This window comes from Balaenoptera acutorostrata, chromosome 20 (genome assembly GCF_949987535.1).
Source record: "Balaenoptera acutorostrata chromosome 20, mBalAcu1.1, whole genome shotgun sequence".
Taxonomy (NCBI): Eukaryota; Metazoa; Chordata; class Mammalia; order Artiodactyla; family Balaenopteridae; genus Balaenoptera; species Balaenoptera acutorostrata.
In genome coordinates, this window is record NC_080083.1 from 44235901 (window position 1) to 44252738 (window position 16838).

The 16838-nt window shown below is 50.8% G+C and overlaps 1 protein-coding gene across 1 annotated transcript; it reads right to left on the reverse strand.

The window, feature by feature from the left end:
• Positions 1-1678: 1678 nt before the first annotated feature.
• Positions 1679-15305, reverse strand: PSMD3 (proteasome 26S subunit, non-ATPase 3). The gene is made up of 12 exons (XM_057536657.1): positions 14913-15305; positions 12340-12530; positions 10547-10684; positions 9180-9316; positions 8085-8275; positions 7808-7911; positions 4306-4420; positions 4082-4201; positions 3836-3939; positions 3401-3556; positions 2333-2383; positions 1679-2136 (listed from the first exon to the last, which is right to left on the reverse strand). The coding sequence occupies exons 1-12, from the start codon at positions 15130-15132 to the stop codon at positions 2059-2061; spliced, it is 1605 nt and encodes a 534-aa protein (XP_057392640.1). The 5' UTR covers positions 15133-15305; the 3' UTR covers positions 1679-2058.
• Between the last annotated feature and the right edge of the window lie 1533 nt (positions 15306-16838).

Below are 16838 nucleotides of genomic sequence, written 5' to 3' on the forward strand. Positions count from 1 at the left end.
TTAAAGATCTCCTATTAGATTTTTGAATTGGCCTGTAAAATGGGGAAAAGATTGAATCCTTTAAAAAAAAAATAATGGAAAGTTTGGATGCTGGAATAATAACATCTTCCACAAAGATCAAGGGGGAAGTTTGGGAAAAAAAGTGCCGTTTCACAAAGCAAACTTTAAAAAGTTTCACTAGGTACTTCCCTGGTGGTGCAATGGTTTAGAATCCACCTGCCAATGCAGGGGACACGGGTTCGAGCCCTGGTCCGGGAAGATCCCACATGCCGCGGAGCAACTAAGCCCGTGCGCCACAACTACTGAGCCTGCGCTCTAGAGCCCACGAGCCACAACTACTGAGCCCCTGTGCCACAGCTACTGAAGCCCGCGCACCTAGAGCCCGTGCTCCGCAACAAGAGAAGCCACTGCAATGAGAAGCCCGTGCACCACAACGAAGAGTAGCCGCCGCTCACCGCTACTAGAGAAAGCCTGTGCCGCAACAAAGACCCAATGCAGCCAAAAAAAAAAAGTTTCACTACCTGGGGAGGTGGCAGAAACTTAAAGGAAGTGGGCAATACCAAATCACTGTGACCGAGACTGGGGTGGGATCAGGAACCAAAGCAAGGCCTGTCTAAAACATGCCTTTGATGCAAGTTAGGGCTATCAGGGTATGAAAACCTGCAGCTGGTGATGAACACATGGTGTACCTTTCCTAACAAACAAGACATTATCCAGCTCGGTGTGCCAGGTACTGAGCAAGGCCCTGGGGGGACAGAAGTGCCTCATGCTCTTTAAGAAGTTACAATCTAGTTGGGAGGATAAGGCTTTCACAGTGACAACCTCCTAAGAGAATCTGATTATCAAGTGAGTGGTTCAGAAGCCAGGGAGTTGAGTCACTGTGAGGCAGGATGCCTGGAAGATGTGTAGCAATCAGCAAGGTGCAGAGCGAGAGCTGCACAGGAGAGGGAATGCAGTTGAGGAGAGGCAGAAACCCACGAGGCATCGTTCTGATAGCAGAGCTGGCTCAGCAGGAACGAAGGGCACATGTATGGCAATGCCCCAGGTGCCAACCAGAGAACGTCAATGATGCGAAGGACCCAACGTGGGGAGCACCGCTGGCAGCGGCTGGGAGACTTAGAGAGACCCTGGCAGGTGCATTTTCCCACCACATGCAGCTGGAGGAGGTGGGCTGGGGGTCCACAGGGAGCCCCCTCTCGCCCAACCCCCGCCCTGCTCTCAGGGAGGAGCCTATCCCCCACTCCATAAGGGCCACTGGGCAGAACCCTGCTCTCAGCCCGCCGCAGCCTTGCTGGAGACCCTTCTCTCCTCTGCGAACCTCACCTGAGGGTCAGACTCGCACCTTGTGTTTCGTCCACTGGAAGCCTAGATTCCCAGTTTTAGAGCCAGGAGGTCACCGAGTCTAATCATTTATTTGGCAGATACGGGAAAGGGGCCTGAGAAGTTCGGAGAGCTGCCAGTTATTTGAGAGCCAGTTGGATGTGAAAGAGTAAACCCAGGCCCTCTGATCCCAGATCAGAGTCTCTCCACCCAGCCCTCGGCCTCCTCCTCCTCTACAGCTGCTTCGGGTCCTCGGGTCATGCCTGGGGCCAGCATTCCCAGGCCAGAAAAAAATCTGGGCCTGTTAACATTGCACATGTGAGAGTGAAATAAGAGTAGTTAACTGATGCACAAAGAGTCCCGGAGAACTTTTTATTGTTTAAAAATCACAACTGAAGCTTCAAAAAACATACAACCTAACACATGTCCCAATTCAGTGCCCTACGCCCTGGAGGAGAGCACAGGGCTAGTCCCTCCCATCTTGCTGCCCACACGGCTAGCCAGGACCCTGCCCTGGGGAGGCTGCCTGCTCGCCCTCCTGCCCACGCGTGCTAAGTCACCGGCTGGGGAGGGGCCCTGGGATGAGGTGCGGGTGCCTGGCTCCCTGCACTCCTCCCCCCTGCACATGCGCAGTCTGTGTGCAGCGTGGGAAAAGGGGCCGGTTCCCTGGGCAGGGGCCCCAAGGGGGGAAGATAAAGAGCCAGCCCCACTCGACCCACCCCTCCCCAGCCCCCCAGCTCAAGGAAAGCTGTCGTCATCGTCCTCTGCCATCTCCTTGGCAAACTCCAAGTCCTGCTGCTCCCGCTCGCGCCGCTCCTGCGGAAAGAGGGGCGGGGCCGGGCTGCTGAGGACAGGTCGGGCTCTCTCACTCGTCTACACCCAGCCCGACCCACCCAGGGCCAGAGACGGCCCAGGCTTCAGAGGTGCCCCAGCCCTTCCAGAAACCTCCCCTCTCCCCTTTCTGTAGGGAAGTTTGATCTTTCAGTCTTACCCAAAGCAGAAGGCAGCTTACCTCTGCAGACTCCAAGTCCTTGTTGTACGATTTGGGAGGAAACCTCATGGCCTGAAGCACAACGGAGAGAGGAACAAGGTGAAGAGGAGGCATCAACGTAACACACACTCATGGTGCTCCCGCGTGCCAGGCGCCAGGATGTGCGCGCGACCGGTGATCACTCCCTAGTCCAGTGCCGTGGGGGAGCCAGGCATGGAGACTAATTCATTACTACGACGCCGCGGGATAAGTGCTAAAGACGGAGAATTAGAAGAAGCCGGAGGTATAAATGATTAACCCTCCTGATCGGGCTGGGAGAGGGACTGGCACTGAGATGGAAGAGGAGGAAGAACGGACGGGCTGTGGGAGTAGAGGAAGGGCGTTCCAGGTAGAGGGTTCAGGCTGTGACAAGGCCGGCCTGAGTTCAGTGGGGCCAACTGGGGTGGAGGGGAGGGGTCGGCGGAGCGGTCCTGGGGAGGGAGGCCAGTGACGCAGGGGGCCAGATCACGAAGGGCCTTTCCTGTCTAGCAGAGCACAGCATTTGCCTGGTTTTAAGTGAAGCTATATCCCTGGTTTCCTGGGGGAAGAGAGCAGGAAAAAAATCGGCAGCCCAACAGTACCAGCACCTAACCCAGCGCCTGACACAGGGTAAGAGCTTAAGAGCCTTTTGTGGAACGAGATGGCAGCCCTACCTTTTACACAATTCAGACTTCGCTAAGTGCCCCAAGACGTGATTTCATTTAATCCCGTCAAGCCTGCCAGGCAGGGCAGGTAATACCTCGTTATCAGCTTCACAGAAGGAGAAACAGGCTCAGAGAAGGTAAATGACTCAAACTTGGAACCAAATCCAGAACACTGCACTCTGAATCCCTGCCTGATCCTCCCTGGCAACCAGACCCCTGAAGAGCGAAGGGAAGGTGTTGTGGTCCCACAAGCAAAGTCCTTTGCCCCTTCTGGACCCCCAGTGATTTTACAGAGATGGTCTGGGAACTGCGCCCCAAACCAAGCCAGTCGTCCCTGAGGAACCCGTGGGTGTGGAGCGGGGCATGTTGCTGCCAAGCATCGCCTCTGCAGCCCAGGGCTCCGCACCTTGACGGACATGTTGTGAATATCCAGGCAGAAGGAGATGCGCTGGTGGAAGGCTAGCTGGGGCTCACGGGTGGAATAGATGTCAATCATCTCCTTGGACTGGACGTAGCCCTTCTCGTGGTTGATGCTGGCCTCAATGACGCCATCCCGGATGGCCTGCAGGCCGCAAAGGGAGGAAGAGTCACCAGAAAGTCCATCTTCTAAGTCCTAGAACATCTTGTCCCATCTCTTTGTCCTCCTTGATCTCTCACACACTCACTGCGTACACACACTCTCTCTCTCTCTGTGGCAACTTCCTGGCTTCACTGCAAGACGGGCACTCCCTGAAGACTATGCCACTGCTTTAGCCATTCCCCTCCTTGGTCAACCTCCTCCCACCCCCATCCCTGAAATAAGGTAGGAAGGTGACAACCGCGGTCCCTGAGCCAGGCCCACCTTGGCAACAATGAACTCTGCATCCTCCGGGCTATCAAGCTGCAGCTTCTGGGCGATGTCCGCCAGGGAGATTCGGGAATAGGAGAGGCTGATCATGCGCACCCCTGGGCGAGGAAGGAGCGGTGGGGAGGCTGGGGCGGGCACAGACCCTTCACCCGCCCAGGCGCACACAGGGTTGTCCCTGCCCCTGGAGAAGCCTAGTCCGGGTCCTGCTCTGCCAGGGGCCCCTCAGACCCTGCTCCACACCTGTCTTGATGACGTTGTGTCGTAGTCGGATGATGAGGGTGTAGGTCCCATCTGCTTGAAACTTCTCCCCAAACTGATCCAGGACCTGGTTGAACTTGGCCAGGTTTCCCGTCCTGACAGCTGCAGTGGGGAGAGGAGTGGATCAAATGCTGCACAGGGTGCACACAAAAAAGGGGCCACAGTGCCAGGGGTCCGGCAAGCTCTGGGAGGGGACCAGCCCTTACCCTGGGTCAGAAGGAAGTAAGGCATGAGCGAGCGCTTGAGGGACGGTTGACGGAACTGCAGCCGGTCCGGGATCTCCCCCAGCAACAGCTCCACCACAATCAGAAGCTTGTGCACCTGGCAGAGTGTGACACAGGAACACAGTGGGCAGGGAGCCCCACCGGGTGGGAGAAGAGAACGAAATGGGGCTTCGATGCAGTCAGACACACGGGGAAAGAGGGAAGGTGGCACTGGGACCAGGCCCACAGAGAGAGGAAACAAATCCTCAAGCTGTGCTGGGCGTGGAATTGAAGCTCTGCCTTGGGAGACAGGCCTTGTAGGCTTCTGACCCTTTGACCACACCAGGCCCTCAGCTTCATTTCATCTGGCCAATCGGTGCACAGCGCCCTGAAATGGCAAAGCTCTAAAGTACAGGCAGATGGGTAGGTTCTATGGCTCAGAAATGGTGAGGAAGCAGGGCCAAGAGGCCTAGGCAATGGAATGCGAGTCAGCCAAAGATGCTGGTAGGGAGGTGAACTATGTGTAAAATTAGTTATCTGGGTAGAGGTAGAAGCTCAGGAAAGGGCCTGCAGAACCTCACTGAGTGAGCCGGTTGGCTGGAAAATCAGGCCCCTCCTCCTCCACAAGACCTCCTCCAAATACCACTGTGTGCTAATTCTGAACGGCGCCTCCCGTGGATTCAGCACCGTGCAAGGACGACTACGGTGGAGGGGACGGTGGAGGGGACGATGCCCAGCAGTTAAGGAGCCTCCCACCAAGCAGGAGGGACAGCAGCACAGACAGCTAAGCCACGTGACAGCAAGTGTCACGAGGGAGGTAAGGGGTTAAAATGGGTGGTGGCTGATGGTGCCCACCCCTGGGCAAGGACCCTTCGCTCCTCCACACACACCCACAAGGCTGCCCTGGCCCTCGGCCCTCGGCGTACCCCATGAGTGAGGGGAAAGCCGTGCCAATGGCAGAAGTTAACATATGCCTTAAGGATTCTGATGAAGCAGAAAAGGAGGGAGGACGTTTCAGCCAAGGGAACAGGCTGGAGAAGAGGCCGGCATACTGGAGGGGCTGTGTGTGGGGCCACCTGGAGAGGTGATCGGGGCCCATCTGGGGACATGCGGTTTTGAATGCCAGGCTGAGTTCTGAGTTTGGAGACAGAACTAGCTAGCCTGTACTTGCTAGCTAGGAAACGCCGAACAACTGAGTCTTTGGTTTCCACCTCCCTAAAATGGGCATAACAACAACAATAATACCTGGCTCGCCTACAAGACTTACAATACTCTACCGGGCAGGCAATGGGGAGAAATGCGAGCTTCCCGGGCCAGGCAGACGGGCCTGGAGCTCCGCTCAGTTAGGCGGCTGTGCGGAAGCTGGGCTGGTGGAGAGGAGGATGGCGACCGGCAGGGTCAGTGGCTTGAACAAGGGCACTGGTAACATCAGAGAGGAGACGAATACCAAAGCCATGGAGGCAAATCAACAGACGACTCAGTGATGGTGAAGGGGGGGAGGAGGAGTCCAAGATGACCCGGAGGCGCCCATCTGGATCAGGAGAGCAGGAGGAAGGACTGGCAAGGGTGCCCAGAAGGGTCTGTCTGGACAAGCTGAGTGTGAGGAGCCGGGCAGTACCTCTACAGAGATGTGTGGTGGGAAGTCGGATTTGCAGGTCTGGCTTCATGAAAGGGGTCAGAACTTGTATCATGGGCTGAACTGTGAACCCCCAAATTCATATGCTGAAGCCCTAACCCCCTAGTACCTCAGAATGTGACTGGATTTGGAGATAGAGCTATTAAAGAGGTAATTAAGGTAAAATGAGGTCATATGAGTGGGCCCTAATTCACTATGACTGGGGTTCTTATAAGAAGGATTAGGATACAGACGTGCACAGAGGGGAGACCATTTGAAGACGTCAGAAGATGGCCAACTATAAGCAAAAGAGAAGCCCTCGAAAGAACCCGGCCACGCTGACATCCTGATCTTGGACTTCTTGCCTCCAAAACTGTGATGAAATAAATTCCTATTGTTTAAGCCACCCAGTCTCGTAATAGCAACCCGAGTAGACTAAGACAGTTCACAATGGACTTTGGTGAAGCATCATGGAGGTCACAGCTGAGCCACGGAGGCAAATGAGATCATCCAAGGCGAGAATGTGGATTTTCTACGGATGGATACACTTTCAACGTGCTCTGTTTTGGACTCCATGTTAAATTCGATGTCTCTCTTTACCCATTCTCACTCTCCCTGTTTTTACTTAAAGCTGGCTTCTCCATGTGGGCTCTCTATCCCATTCCTCCTACCTTGTTCAAGACCTTGGCCCATCGCCTATTTACTTAAGTCTCTCTGGGTGGAAAGTTCCCCCAACTCTGCCCCTTCCCCTCTCAGGCAACCCTCCCACCTCTTTCCTGGCTCCCTGGCCAACAGTCCACAGGCCAAAGACCTCACTCCAGCCCCCTCTGCTCCTTCTTCCGGCAACCTGGCTCCACCACAGAAAACTGTGAAACCTTATCCATCCATAGCAAAATCGGGTTTGAAAACACTGCTTTACCCCACGAGACCTCTCCCTGGTGCACAACACAGCCTATATGTTAAGTACCTGTATTTTTAGTGAATTTTCGAAGAAGGCTTAGTGTGCGTCCTATGTTGTAAAAGCAATCTCACATTGTGCAATGCACCCCATGTGTCTGAAAAGCCATTCCTTTCTATGAAAACTCTACCCATCTTTCAAAACCCAGATCAAATTTAACTATTTAAGACTACTTTAATTGTTTGACCACAACTCAATCTGCCGTTCTCTGAACTTCTGAACTGAAACAAAGCAAAGCTCCTACCACACTGAGCTAATCACTGTACGTTCTCATCCTGCTCTCTTTCAAGGGCACTAGGAGGTGGATGTGTTAATGTGAGAGCAGAGGTTTGTAGCTGGGAAAGCTGGGTCCTAATTCTGGCTACCAGGCTCTGTGCCTTTACACAGGCCCTCAAGCCTTTCTGAGTCAATGTTCTTTATCTATCTCTTCGAGGGCAAATACCATTTCTTATCCTTCTTTTCTACCCCTCACAGTGCCCAATGTCAAGGTCAGCACTCAAAAAACTACCTGGTGACTGACAGCTTTGCCACGGCCAAGGTTTACCTCCACCTGAGTCAGCCAGCCTTAGGGAGAGCTCTGGGTTCCCTGGCCACAGACAACACTGCTCCCGAAGGGGCATGTGAGGGACCAGGTAAGAGCCTGGGGTTTATCAACACAATCCAGGCCCTCACCTGGAATGACTATAGGGGGTTCTGGGGAATCAGGAATATTCTAAACCTACATAACAGGGAGAATACTGGGAACATAAACTGCCAGAGGTGCAGGCGGTGTCTGCCTAATGTGCCCTGAACAATGTCACGTGCAAATAGACATGTGATGCCACTTTTAGGGTAAGAAGATTAAGGACCTTCTGGGCTCCTCAGATAAGGAAACGGTACTAACATGGTATCAGACAAGTAAGGGGGTCAAAGGAGTGAGAACTGCTGCTCACCGTCTGTTTGAAGCCGACAGCTGTGTGCTGAGGGGCCTTGCGGAGGGCGTTGGTCATTGTCCTCCGGGCCTCTGAGTACTCCAGCTGGATGGCTTTGATGCGCCCTGGGTGTGGAGAAGAAGAGAGCTGGTCAAGAGGATGGTGTGACCCAAAGCCCGCCCCCCGCAAACCAGAGTGCCGAATGGGCACTCTTATGCACCAAGGGCACCACTTTCTTAGCAAATTTGCACCGAGGGAGCCCGAGACACCTTCCGGCTGGGGGGCGGGCCCTGCTCACCTGTATAGTAGAGGTACCTTGCCCACTCATTGTTGTTGGCCTGCTCGGGGAACACAGACTTGGACACCAGCTTCTCGGCCTGGTCGTACAAGCTGTAGTGTAGGTAGTTCCGCAGCAGGAGGTTCAGCAGTGTGGCCTGCCCGTCCGCGTCGTGCCGCAGGGTGGCGGTCCGGAGCCGAGCGTGCAAGAAGCTTCAAGAAGGAAAGAAACGGGAGGTTAAAGCCTTCACATAACAACTCTTCAAGCTGCCTCTGACCTCTCCATTCTCTCTCAATTCCTAAAAAAGTGATGCAAACTGCTTTTCTGGTTATTCACCGAATACTCAACAAATGAAGCACTAGTCCAGGTGCACAGAAGGCCAGAACTCTGCTCAGGGAACCTGCATTCTAGTGGGGGAGACAGACAGCCATCATGATGAACAAGCGTACCATGCAGCTCCACAAAAGGTGGTGGGGTGACGTCGAAATCAGGCTAAGTGCGACGGGAACCGCAGAAGGAGAGGAGGATGGGGCTGCGGCTTTAAATAGCCCAGTCAGCGCAGGGCTCACTGAGAAGGTAACAGTTAAGCAGAGGCTTGAAGGAGGCAGGGAGGAGAGCATTCTTGGCCGAGGGAAGAGTGCCCGCGAGAGAGCGGGGTGGCCAGCATCGGGGGAGCAGTGGAAATAAAGTCAAGGAGGCAGTAACGGGGGCCAGACCCCGTGGGGCCTTATAAGCTTTTACGTCATGAGGGCTCTGGCTTTTCCCTGAGGGAAACGGGGAGCCACTGCAGGTTTCAAGTAGAGGAGTGAAAGGTTTTCCAGCCTGAACTTGCTTGCACCTCTGACCCACTAATGAGTCCTCCCCTGACGTGTGGTGAAGGGAAGAGCCTGGGAGACAGGACTTAACAGGCCAGTGGTGGTCTCCGTTTCGTCATCTAGTCTCAGCCTCGCTCTCAAGCCCTCGCACAGCTCAGGGTGTGTTAACCATTACCCCCACTTCCTGCTGGGCCCGTTACATCTCCCAGCCCATGGCCCCCTGCCAGGCCACAGCTCTGTGGTAGTGCCTGACCATGTCTCTGACCCCACGGGCCACGAGCCAGACCCCTGGCCACAGTACCTGCGCACCACATCCAGCTTGTCCAGGAACTCATAGACCCGAGCATGGTAATAGTAACACTTTGCAGCCACAAGGTCCAGGGCCCGGCGGTTCTGAGTGCTGATCTTCTGCATCAGGTCATCAGAGATCTTCTGTGCCTGGGGAGGCAGCCAAAAGAGAATCAAGCGTCAGTGCTTCAAAAAGTTAAACACGGAGCCAGCAATTCCCCTCCTAGGCATACGTCCAAGAGAACTGGAAACATACGTTCACATAAAAACTTGCACACGAACATTCATATCAGCATTATTCCCAATAACCAAAACGTGGAAACAACCCAAGTGCCTATCACCCAATGAATGGATAAACAAAATGTGGCATATCCATATGATGGAATTTTACTCATCCATAAAAAGGAACAGAGTACAGATATATGCCACAACATGGATAAACTTAGAAAACTTCATGCTACAGAAAAAAGCCAGACACAAAAGGCACATGTTATATAATTCCATTTAGATAAAATGCCCAGAATAGGAAAATCCATGGGACACAAAATATTAATAGATTACTGGGCTGGGGTGAGGGGAGAACAAGGAGAGACTACAGATAGATATGGCGGTTTTTTGGTGGGGGCAGTGATTAAACTGGTCTGGAATTAGATAGTGAGGGTGGTTGCACAACCTTGTGAATATACCAAAAACCACTGAGTTGGTTTCAAGGGAGTGAATTATTTCTAAAAACCAACCAAACAAAAGCCAACCAGTGGCAGAGCAAGGAAAAAACAAAACAGAGGACTGAGGAGACCTGTCATTTCTTGGGCGTGCTCTTGGGACAGTAGCTAAGCCTGACAAAGGAGCTGGCCCCGGTTGGAAGGCGTGGTGGAAGAGTGGTATCCAAAATGGAGCCTTTCAATTTCATAATAATAGCTACTATTTATTAAAACGTTGTGAATGCTTACTACGTGCAGATCACTGTGCTAAGTATTTTTAAAGTATATTACTTTATTTAATACTAACAATAATCTTGTAAGGTGGGCAGTTTGTCTCATTTTACACACAGCTGGGAGAAATTAATTTGCCTAAGGTACAAACGGGATTTGAACCCAGGTATTTCTGTCTCCAAATCTACTCTTCTCAAAAGCATCCACTGTACTGGGATCGCGCCACAGATGGGTACAGAGTGACCACTGCCAGCCCCTTCCCAGAGCCTGAGCAGGAGTTGAGGGGTCTTCCCCGGATGTGGGGCTGGGCGCATTCCCACACGGGGGAAAGAGTCTGGGGGACAGTTAATAACCCAGTGATTGTCTATTTCTTCACTAGAGGCACTCTCCCCCACTAAGCCTGCACCCCGCCTGGGGCACGTCAGTCACTTGCACCGGCCCTGGCTACCTCTTTGTAGCGCTTGCTGTTCATCAGGAAGATGACCACGAGGAGCTGGAGGTAGGCTTCCACTTCGGGCAGGAGCGGAGCCGACGCAGCTTTTCCTGTTCGGGGACGGAACTGCAAATCGGCTTCTGTGTCCATGGGCTGGAGAGGACATGAGTTACCGTGGAAGAGCTCAGTCAGATCAATCAACCAAGAATTTATTAAGCACTCACTATGTATTTCAACAAATATTTAATAAGTGCCTACTACATGCCAAGATTTTTCTAGGTGCTGGGGATACAGAAATAAAGATGACACAGTCTCTTTCTGAAGGGAGTCAAGGAGGCTGGCAATACAATAAATACAGAAAAGGGTTACAGGAGTATAACATCCTCACAGAATATAATGTGGACAGAAAGGATGATGTAAGGACCCCTCAGAGAGCCTACAATCTAAGTAGAGATTAAACCACCATACCTGGAACCACTGTGAATTCTATCAGGCAGGGTTAATAAAGGGATATAATTCTAGAGATGAGATCAAGAATAATGAGACAGGGAGTTCCCTGGTGGTCTAGTGGTTGGGATTCTGGGCTTTCACTGCCGTGGCCTGGGTTCAGTCCCTGGTTGGGGAACTGAGTCCTGCAAGTCGTGTGGCGTGGCCAAAATTAAAAAAAAAAAAAAAAAAAAAAAAAAAGGATAATGAAACAAAATACATTTTTTTTTTTGGTGGGAACAAAGGAATTTTGGGGGAAATTGACATATACATACGACTTATCTTCAGATCTAGTCACCAAAACTGGAATAATGTGTAACAGATCAACAGACGATCATGGTGGGTTACTTTAGAGATGTAAAGGTTAAAAAACATTCCAGGTGGGGTTGGGAGAGGGTGTTTTCCTTCTTCCCAGACAGTAAAGCTTTCACTGTATACCTCAAGGATTTTCTGAGTTTTTACATCTATGCGACAGACTGTAAGCATACAGGATTTTAGGGAGATGAAGGTGGCTGAAGGGCCAGTGAGGTTTGAGAAGGGGCAGGACCCGAACTGTATCCCGGATGATAAGGGGAGTTTTACAGCCAGAAAGGAAAAGGAGAGGTTTCTCCTGGCATAGAGACCACTACCACCAGCCAACTAACTTCATCAACGTGCACTCTGTGCCACCCACTGTGCTAAGAGCTTTCCCCTTCCTCCTCGCCCCCCCAAATCTGTTCATCACATTTACCAAATGAAGAAAATGAGGCACAAGGAGGTTAGGTCATTTGCCCAAGTCCCACAGATACCAAATGATAGAGTTTGGATTCAAATTCAACACCCCCTCCAAAACCTGTGCTCTTAACCACTGTTCTTTTGTTCCTTTTTTTGTTGCTTTTTTTTTTTTTTGGCCGCACCACGCGGCATGCGGGATCTGTGGGATCTTAGTTCCCCAACCAGGGATGGAAGCGAGGAATCTTAACCACTGGACTGCCAAGGAAGTCCCTTAACCACTGTTCTATACATCCTTCATGGTGAAGCTTCGGAGGCAAAAATGCGGTGGAACATTCTCCTAGGCCCCCTGTTGGGGGTGGTGGGAAATGAGTGTGGCTGGAAGGGTCCTGACTCCTGGCTCCTCTTCCTGACTCAGAAGAACGACTCCACAGGGCAGAAGGACGGTCGCCTTGTTAGAGGGCAAATGAGTATTAAGAGGGGCTGTCTTGCTTGATGACTCTGCTATGGCAGGTAACAAGACAGGTCTCCAGGATAGGAAACAGTTACACAGGGTGGAATGTGTGTGTCAAGCCAAGCCTGCACACTTCACGCTGGCCTGACTCACTTACCTCTTCCAGGAAGGGTAGCAAGAAGTCTCGAGTGGCATTGTTGGAGGTGAAAAAGCCATGCACAGCCTTGTACAGAACGTAGTGGTTGAGGCGGCGTGATGTGGAAGGCAGCATCCGCAGGGCCCGCAGCACGAACCGAGGCTCCTTGCCCGAGACTGCCTTCTCCAGCTGTTTCACGTGCTCCTTGATGTCTGTGGAGGACAAGGGGAGAAAAATGTTAATTCCAACTCCTACTCCCCCCACCCCCCGCCACTCCAGCCAAGCAGTCCTAGGGAGCCTCTTACAAATGGCAGGATGTGGCCAATCACCGCTTTTGCCCTAAGAGCAATAGTTATGGATGCCATACATTGATTTTAAGACATAACCAAGAGATGAAGAAAAATAAAGCTGGGGTGGGGGAAGGAATAGAGGGTGACAGAAAAAAGAAAAAAACAATGAAAAACAAAAACACATGGTGATTAAAACAATGAAAAACAAAAACACGTGGAGATTTAGCATATCTTCAAATAGGAAAAGACTTCTAAAATTCTTCTGAGAACTGTAAACAAAAGAAAAATATCTGCAACACATGTGACCAGAGATTCATATTCTTTTTCTACAAGGAGCTTGTATTAAGGATTAAAATAGATAAAAATGAACATGAATGGACAATACAAAAAGAGGAACGACAAATAACAGACATGAAAAGTATATTTCACTAGTATTCAAATAATCCCAAGCGAAAACATTTTTCAATTACCATTCTAGTGGTATTTAAAAAATGGTAACATATAGAGTACAAGGGTGAGCAAGACATTTCTGCTCATATAATGTATATCAGTACAGTTTTTCTGGACAATATCTACCAAAAACCTTAAAAACAAACCCTTTCAATTCAGGGATCTCTATTGAAGAAATAATTATAGAGGTAGATCAAAAACTTGGGCACAGAGATGATGGTTGCAAAGCTATTTGTAACAAGGAAAAATAGAAACAACTTAAATATCCAGAAATAAGGGAATGCAATCAATTGGTAGTTTTAGTTACCTTTGTATTTTTAGCATAGGTTGCCGGGGTCACATTAATGATATAATAGTCATAACAGCTAGTATTTATGGAGGGTTTTACTATGTTTTCGTCACGTATTAGGCACAGTGGTAAACATTTTAAACTTCACAACAACCCAATTAAGTAGGTACTATTACTTTCATTTACAGAGATGAGGAAACTAAGTCCAGAGCGTATATTCTTAGCCATCATATCAGTTATTCAATAAACGTTTCTGGAACACACTGAATGCTTTGTTTATGGATATGTTACATGAAAGCACACAAAATAATCTGTATTTAGTTATGCCTTGTTCCTAACTGTATGTATAAACTTGATCTCAATTATGGGAGAACAGCTCAAAAATTCATAGGAAATAATGTTAACCACAGTTGTTGTTTTTCTTCCCCCCCTGCTACTTTAGACCTCTCATATTAAAATGTTTATAAGAAACAGATGTATATACCCAGTAGGTAATGCTGAATGGCACCTTTGCCACTGGTTGACTATCGTTATTTTATGTAAAAGGATCTTTATTAGATACTGAGCCTGCTATCCAACTTCAGAGTAGAAGCTGATGCAGTCCACACTATCACATCCTCAAAACACCACCCAGGAGCCTAACTTTGCTTATTTCAATGTTTTTGAGCTAGTTTCTCGTGCAGTTAAGTAGAGAGAAAACCCAATAAATAGTTTGGTCCTACTTGATCCAGAACCAGAAAAGAGCACCAGGGTCACAATGGGAAGCTCTCACTCTACCCACTCCAAATGTGGACAGGACGCTCTAAGTAGGAAAAGTGAAATATGAACTTGGAGGAACAAGAGGATGATAGGAAACAGGGAACAGGCACCTAGGAGAAAAGAAATGGGGGGACTGGTATATAGTTTACGTGGAAGGTGAACATTAGGAACTCAAACATCCGACACCTAAAAAGTTGAAGTGTGTAATGTGTTTAAACTCTTTAGAAACAGAGTAGGAGTAAGGGCTTGCAGGGAAAGAAAAAGCAATGGGATCGTCTGGGCACCTCAATTACAGCAACAAGGAAGCAAGATACTACGTAGAAAGAGCTCTTTTAGAGGAGTTTGCTAAAGGTAGTTAAGACAACAGAAACCATTCTTAAAATGCAGGGGCCAGTATTCTGCGTCATTCTGACCCCCTTCAAACATAAATACAGACACTGGTTTTTGGAGAGATCAATCGTGCACTGGGGTCACTAGAATCAGTCCGGTGGGATGTAAATGGAGTAATAAGGTCAGAGGAGAGAACTTAGAAGACAGAGTCTATGGGCCCAGTGAGACCTACTTCTAGATGCAATCCCCGGTGGGGGTGGTGTGTGCGAACGGAGGAGTCCTGAGCCTAGAGAGAGTGTTCAGTTATCCGGCTGGGGTCGGGAGTGTCAGGGTAGTGGGGGCAGGCACTTGGGGGTGATCCCAAGGAACCCCCAAGTCAAGGTGGTGGAGGCTGCGCTGGGATCCCAAGGAGAGGGTGGATCACCGCGGCGCTGTCACCCGTGATCATGGCACGTCCCCGGCCCGAGCTCTCATACCCTCCAAGGTGACGGTGTCCAGCTCTCGCTGGGAGTGCTCAGCCGCCGCAGCCGCCGCCTTGCCATCGGTCTCGCCGGTTGATCCGCCACCCGCCGCCGCCTCCTCTTTCATCTCCACATCCTGGGGCGCCGGGGGCGGCGGTGGTTCTTGTTCCCCTCCGCCGGGCGGCGGCTTCGCCTTGTCCGCGCCGCGGCGCCGCGCCGAGCCCTCCTGCTTCATGGCGCCCGGGGTCACGGCCTAGTCCGGGGACCGAGGCCGGGGCCTCGCGTGAACCCTCGCACCGGAGACCAGGAACAGAGCCGGGCCTGCCCACGAGCGTGGACTCGCGTCGGGCCGCACGATGACGGAGCAGCTGCAAACCCCTTCCCGGCGCTGGGCCTTCTGGGAAACGCCAGGCCGGGCTGGCCGACGGCCGAGTCATCAAAGGGGAAAAAAGTCAACCGCCGAGATGCAGGATGGAGGCGGATTTTCGCAGAAGGAGCGGGGAGGAGCCTTCATGAGTGCGGGGCTTGCTTTGGAGTGCTCCAGTGTGTTGATTTTTTTTCTTGCTCCTCTCGAGTGCATTTCCGTATATGTCCACAAGAGGTCACCTCAGGCTCCAACTGTGTTACCGCGGACTCAAAGAGCACCCCACCCCGCGTGGAGTGGTTAGGGCCTATCGGAACGCAGGGCGTGATGACGCCACGAGTTGCTGGGTGGGTTTCGTGCCTAAACTCGCTCAGTTTGTGCCCGGCAAGGGGTCACTTTTGATATCCACGAGGCTGGTCCTCAACCGCCGCCCGAAGGGATGTGGAGCTAGGTTTTTGCGCTTAAAATAAAACCAAACTGGAGACAAGGAAGAACCCTATGGGATTCAGACTTCCTTGTCCGAGTTTAGCTCGTGCTGAAAATAAGGCATAAAATCTCTGCAGCCTGGGAGTGCGGATGGGGGCAGAGTGCATTTGTGTTCGATTACTTAAGTTTAATAAAATTTAGGGGTCCACTCTGTGAGGCCCAGGGCTAGCACATTCAGGGGGAGGGGTGGTAAAAAACAGCTCCAGGATGTAGTCTGCTGGAAGCTTTGCTCTGGGCTGCTGTGTATTGTGAGGCCGGAGGAAAGAGAGAGGCTTCAGGGGGTACGTTGGGGGCGCCTCTATGCATCCAGACAGACACTGTAGTGAAATGGGGGGACAGAATAATAGTACACCTAAGGAGCACCTAAGAATCCTCCAAGGGAAAGAAATTGGGCCTGAAACCCTGTCCACTTATTTTTCAAAGGAATCCTCCAGCGATTCTGCAGGAGGAGGATACAGGTTCCAATTTCTTAAGACACAAAACAAAAACTCCCTTCCTATCTTGGAACTTTTTTATCTCTTCCATAAATGGAAGTTTTGAGTTTTAGACCAGGTCAGACCCTGCAAGACAATCTAGCCCTGTTGTAAGGTCCTAGAGGGCAGATAACATGTTTCGACTATATTCTCCTGTATATTTATACAGAGAGAGGTTATACTTTGTATTCCTCCTTTTACACTATTGCAGCGAATAGCTCCTTGCACTAAACAGCCACTTGCTAAATGGAAAAGTGTGTGCTCCAGTTTTAGGGAAAAATGCCTTGACCAATTCCTCCCTAACTGTCCCCCTGCCCCCTAGGACTGGGAGACGGATAACCGGACTTTTGAATCATCACTGGAATAAACGCATGAAAACCTCTTCTTTGTAACACCATATCTGTAACTGAAGGTGCGTGTGAGAATGGTAAAGGAAGAAAACAGACAGGTTTTGTTGTTCATCTTTATGAGGTTACCCTTCTGGATAGTTAGGGTGTTAGCTCACTTCATTGTTAAGTTTACATCACAAGGGAAAAACAATCAAGTCAGCAGATAACTACCCAGTATGTCCTTGAGCAATATAGCGAGGCCTTGGAAGATGCCTCAGAATGGGGGAGG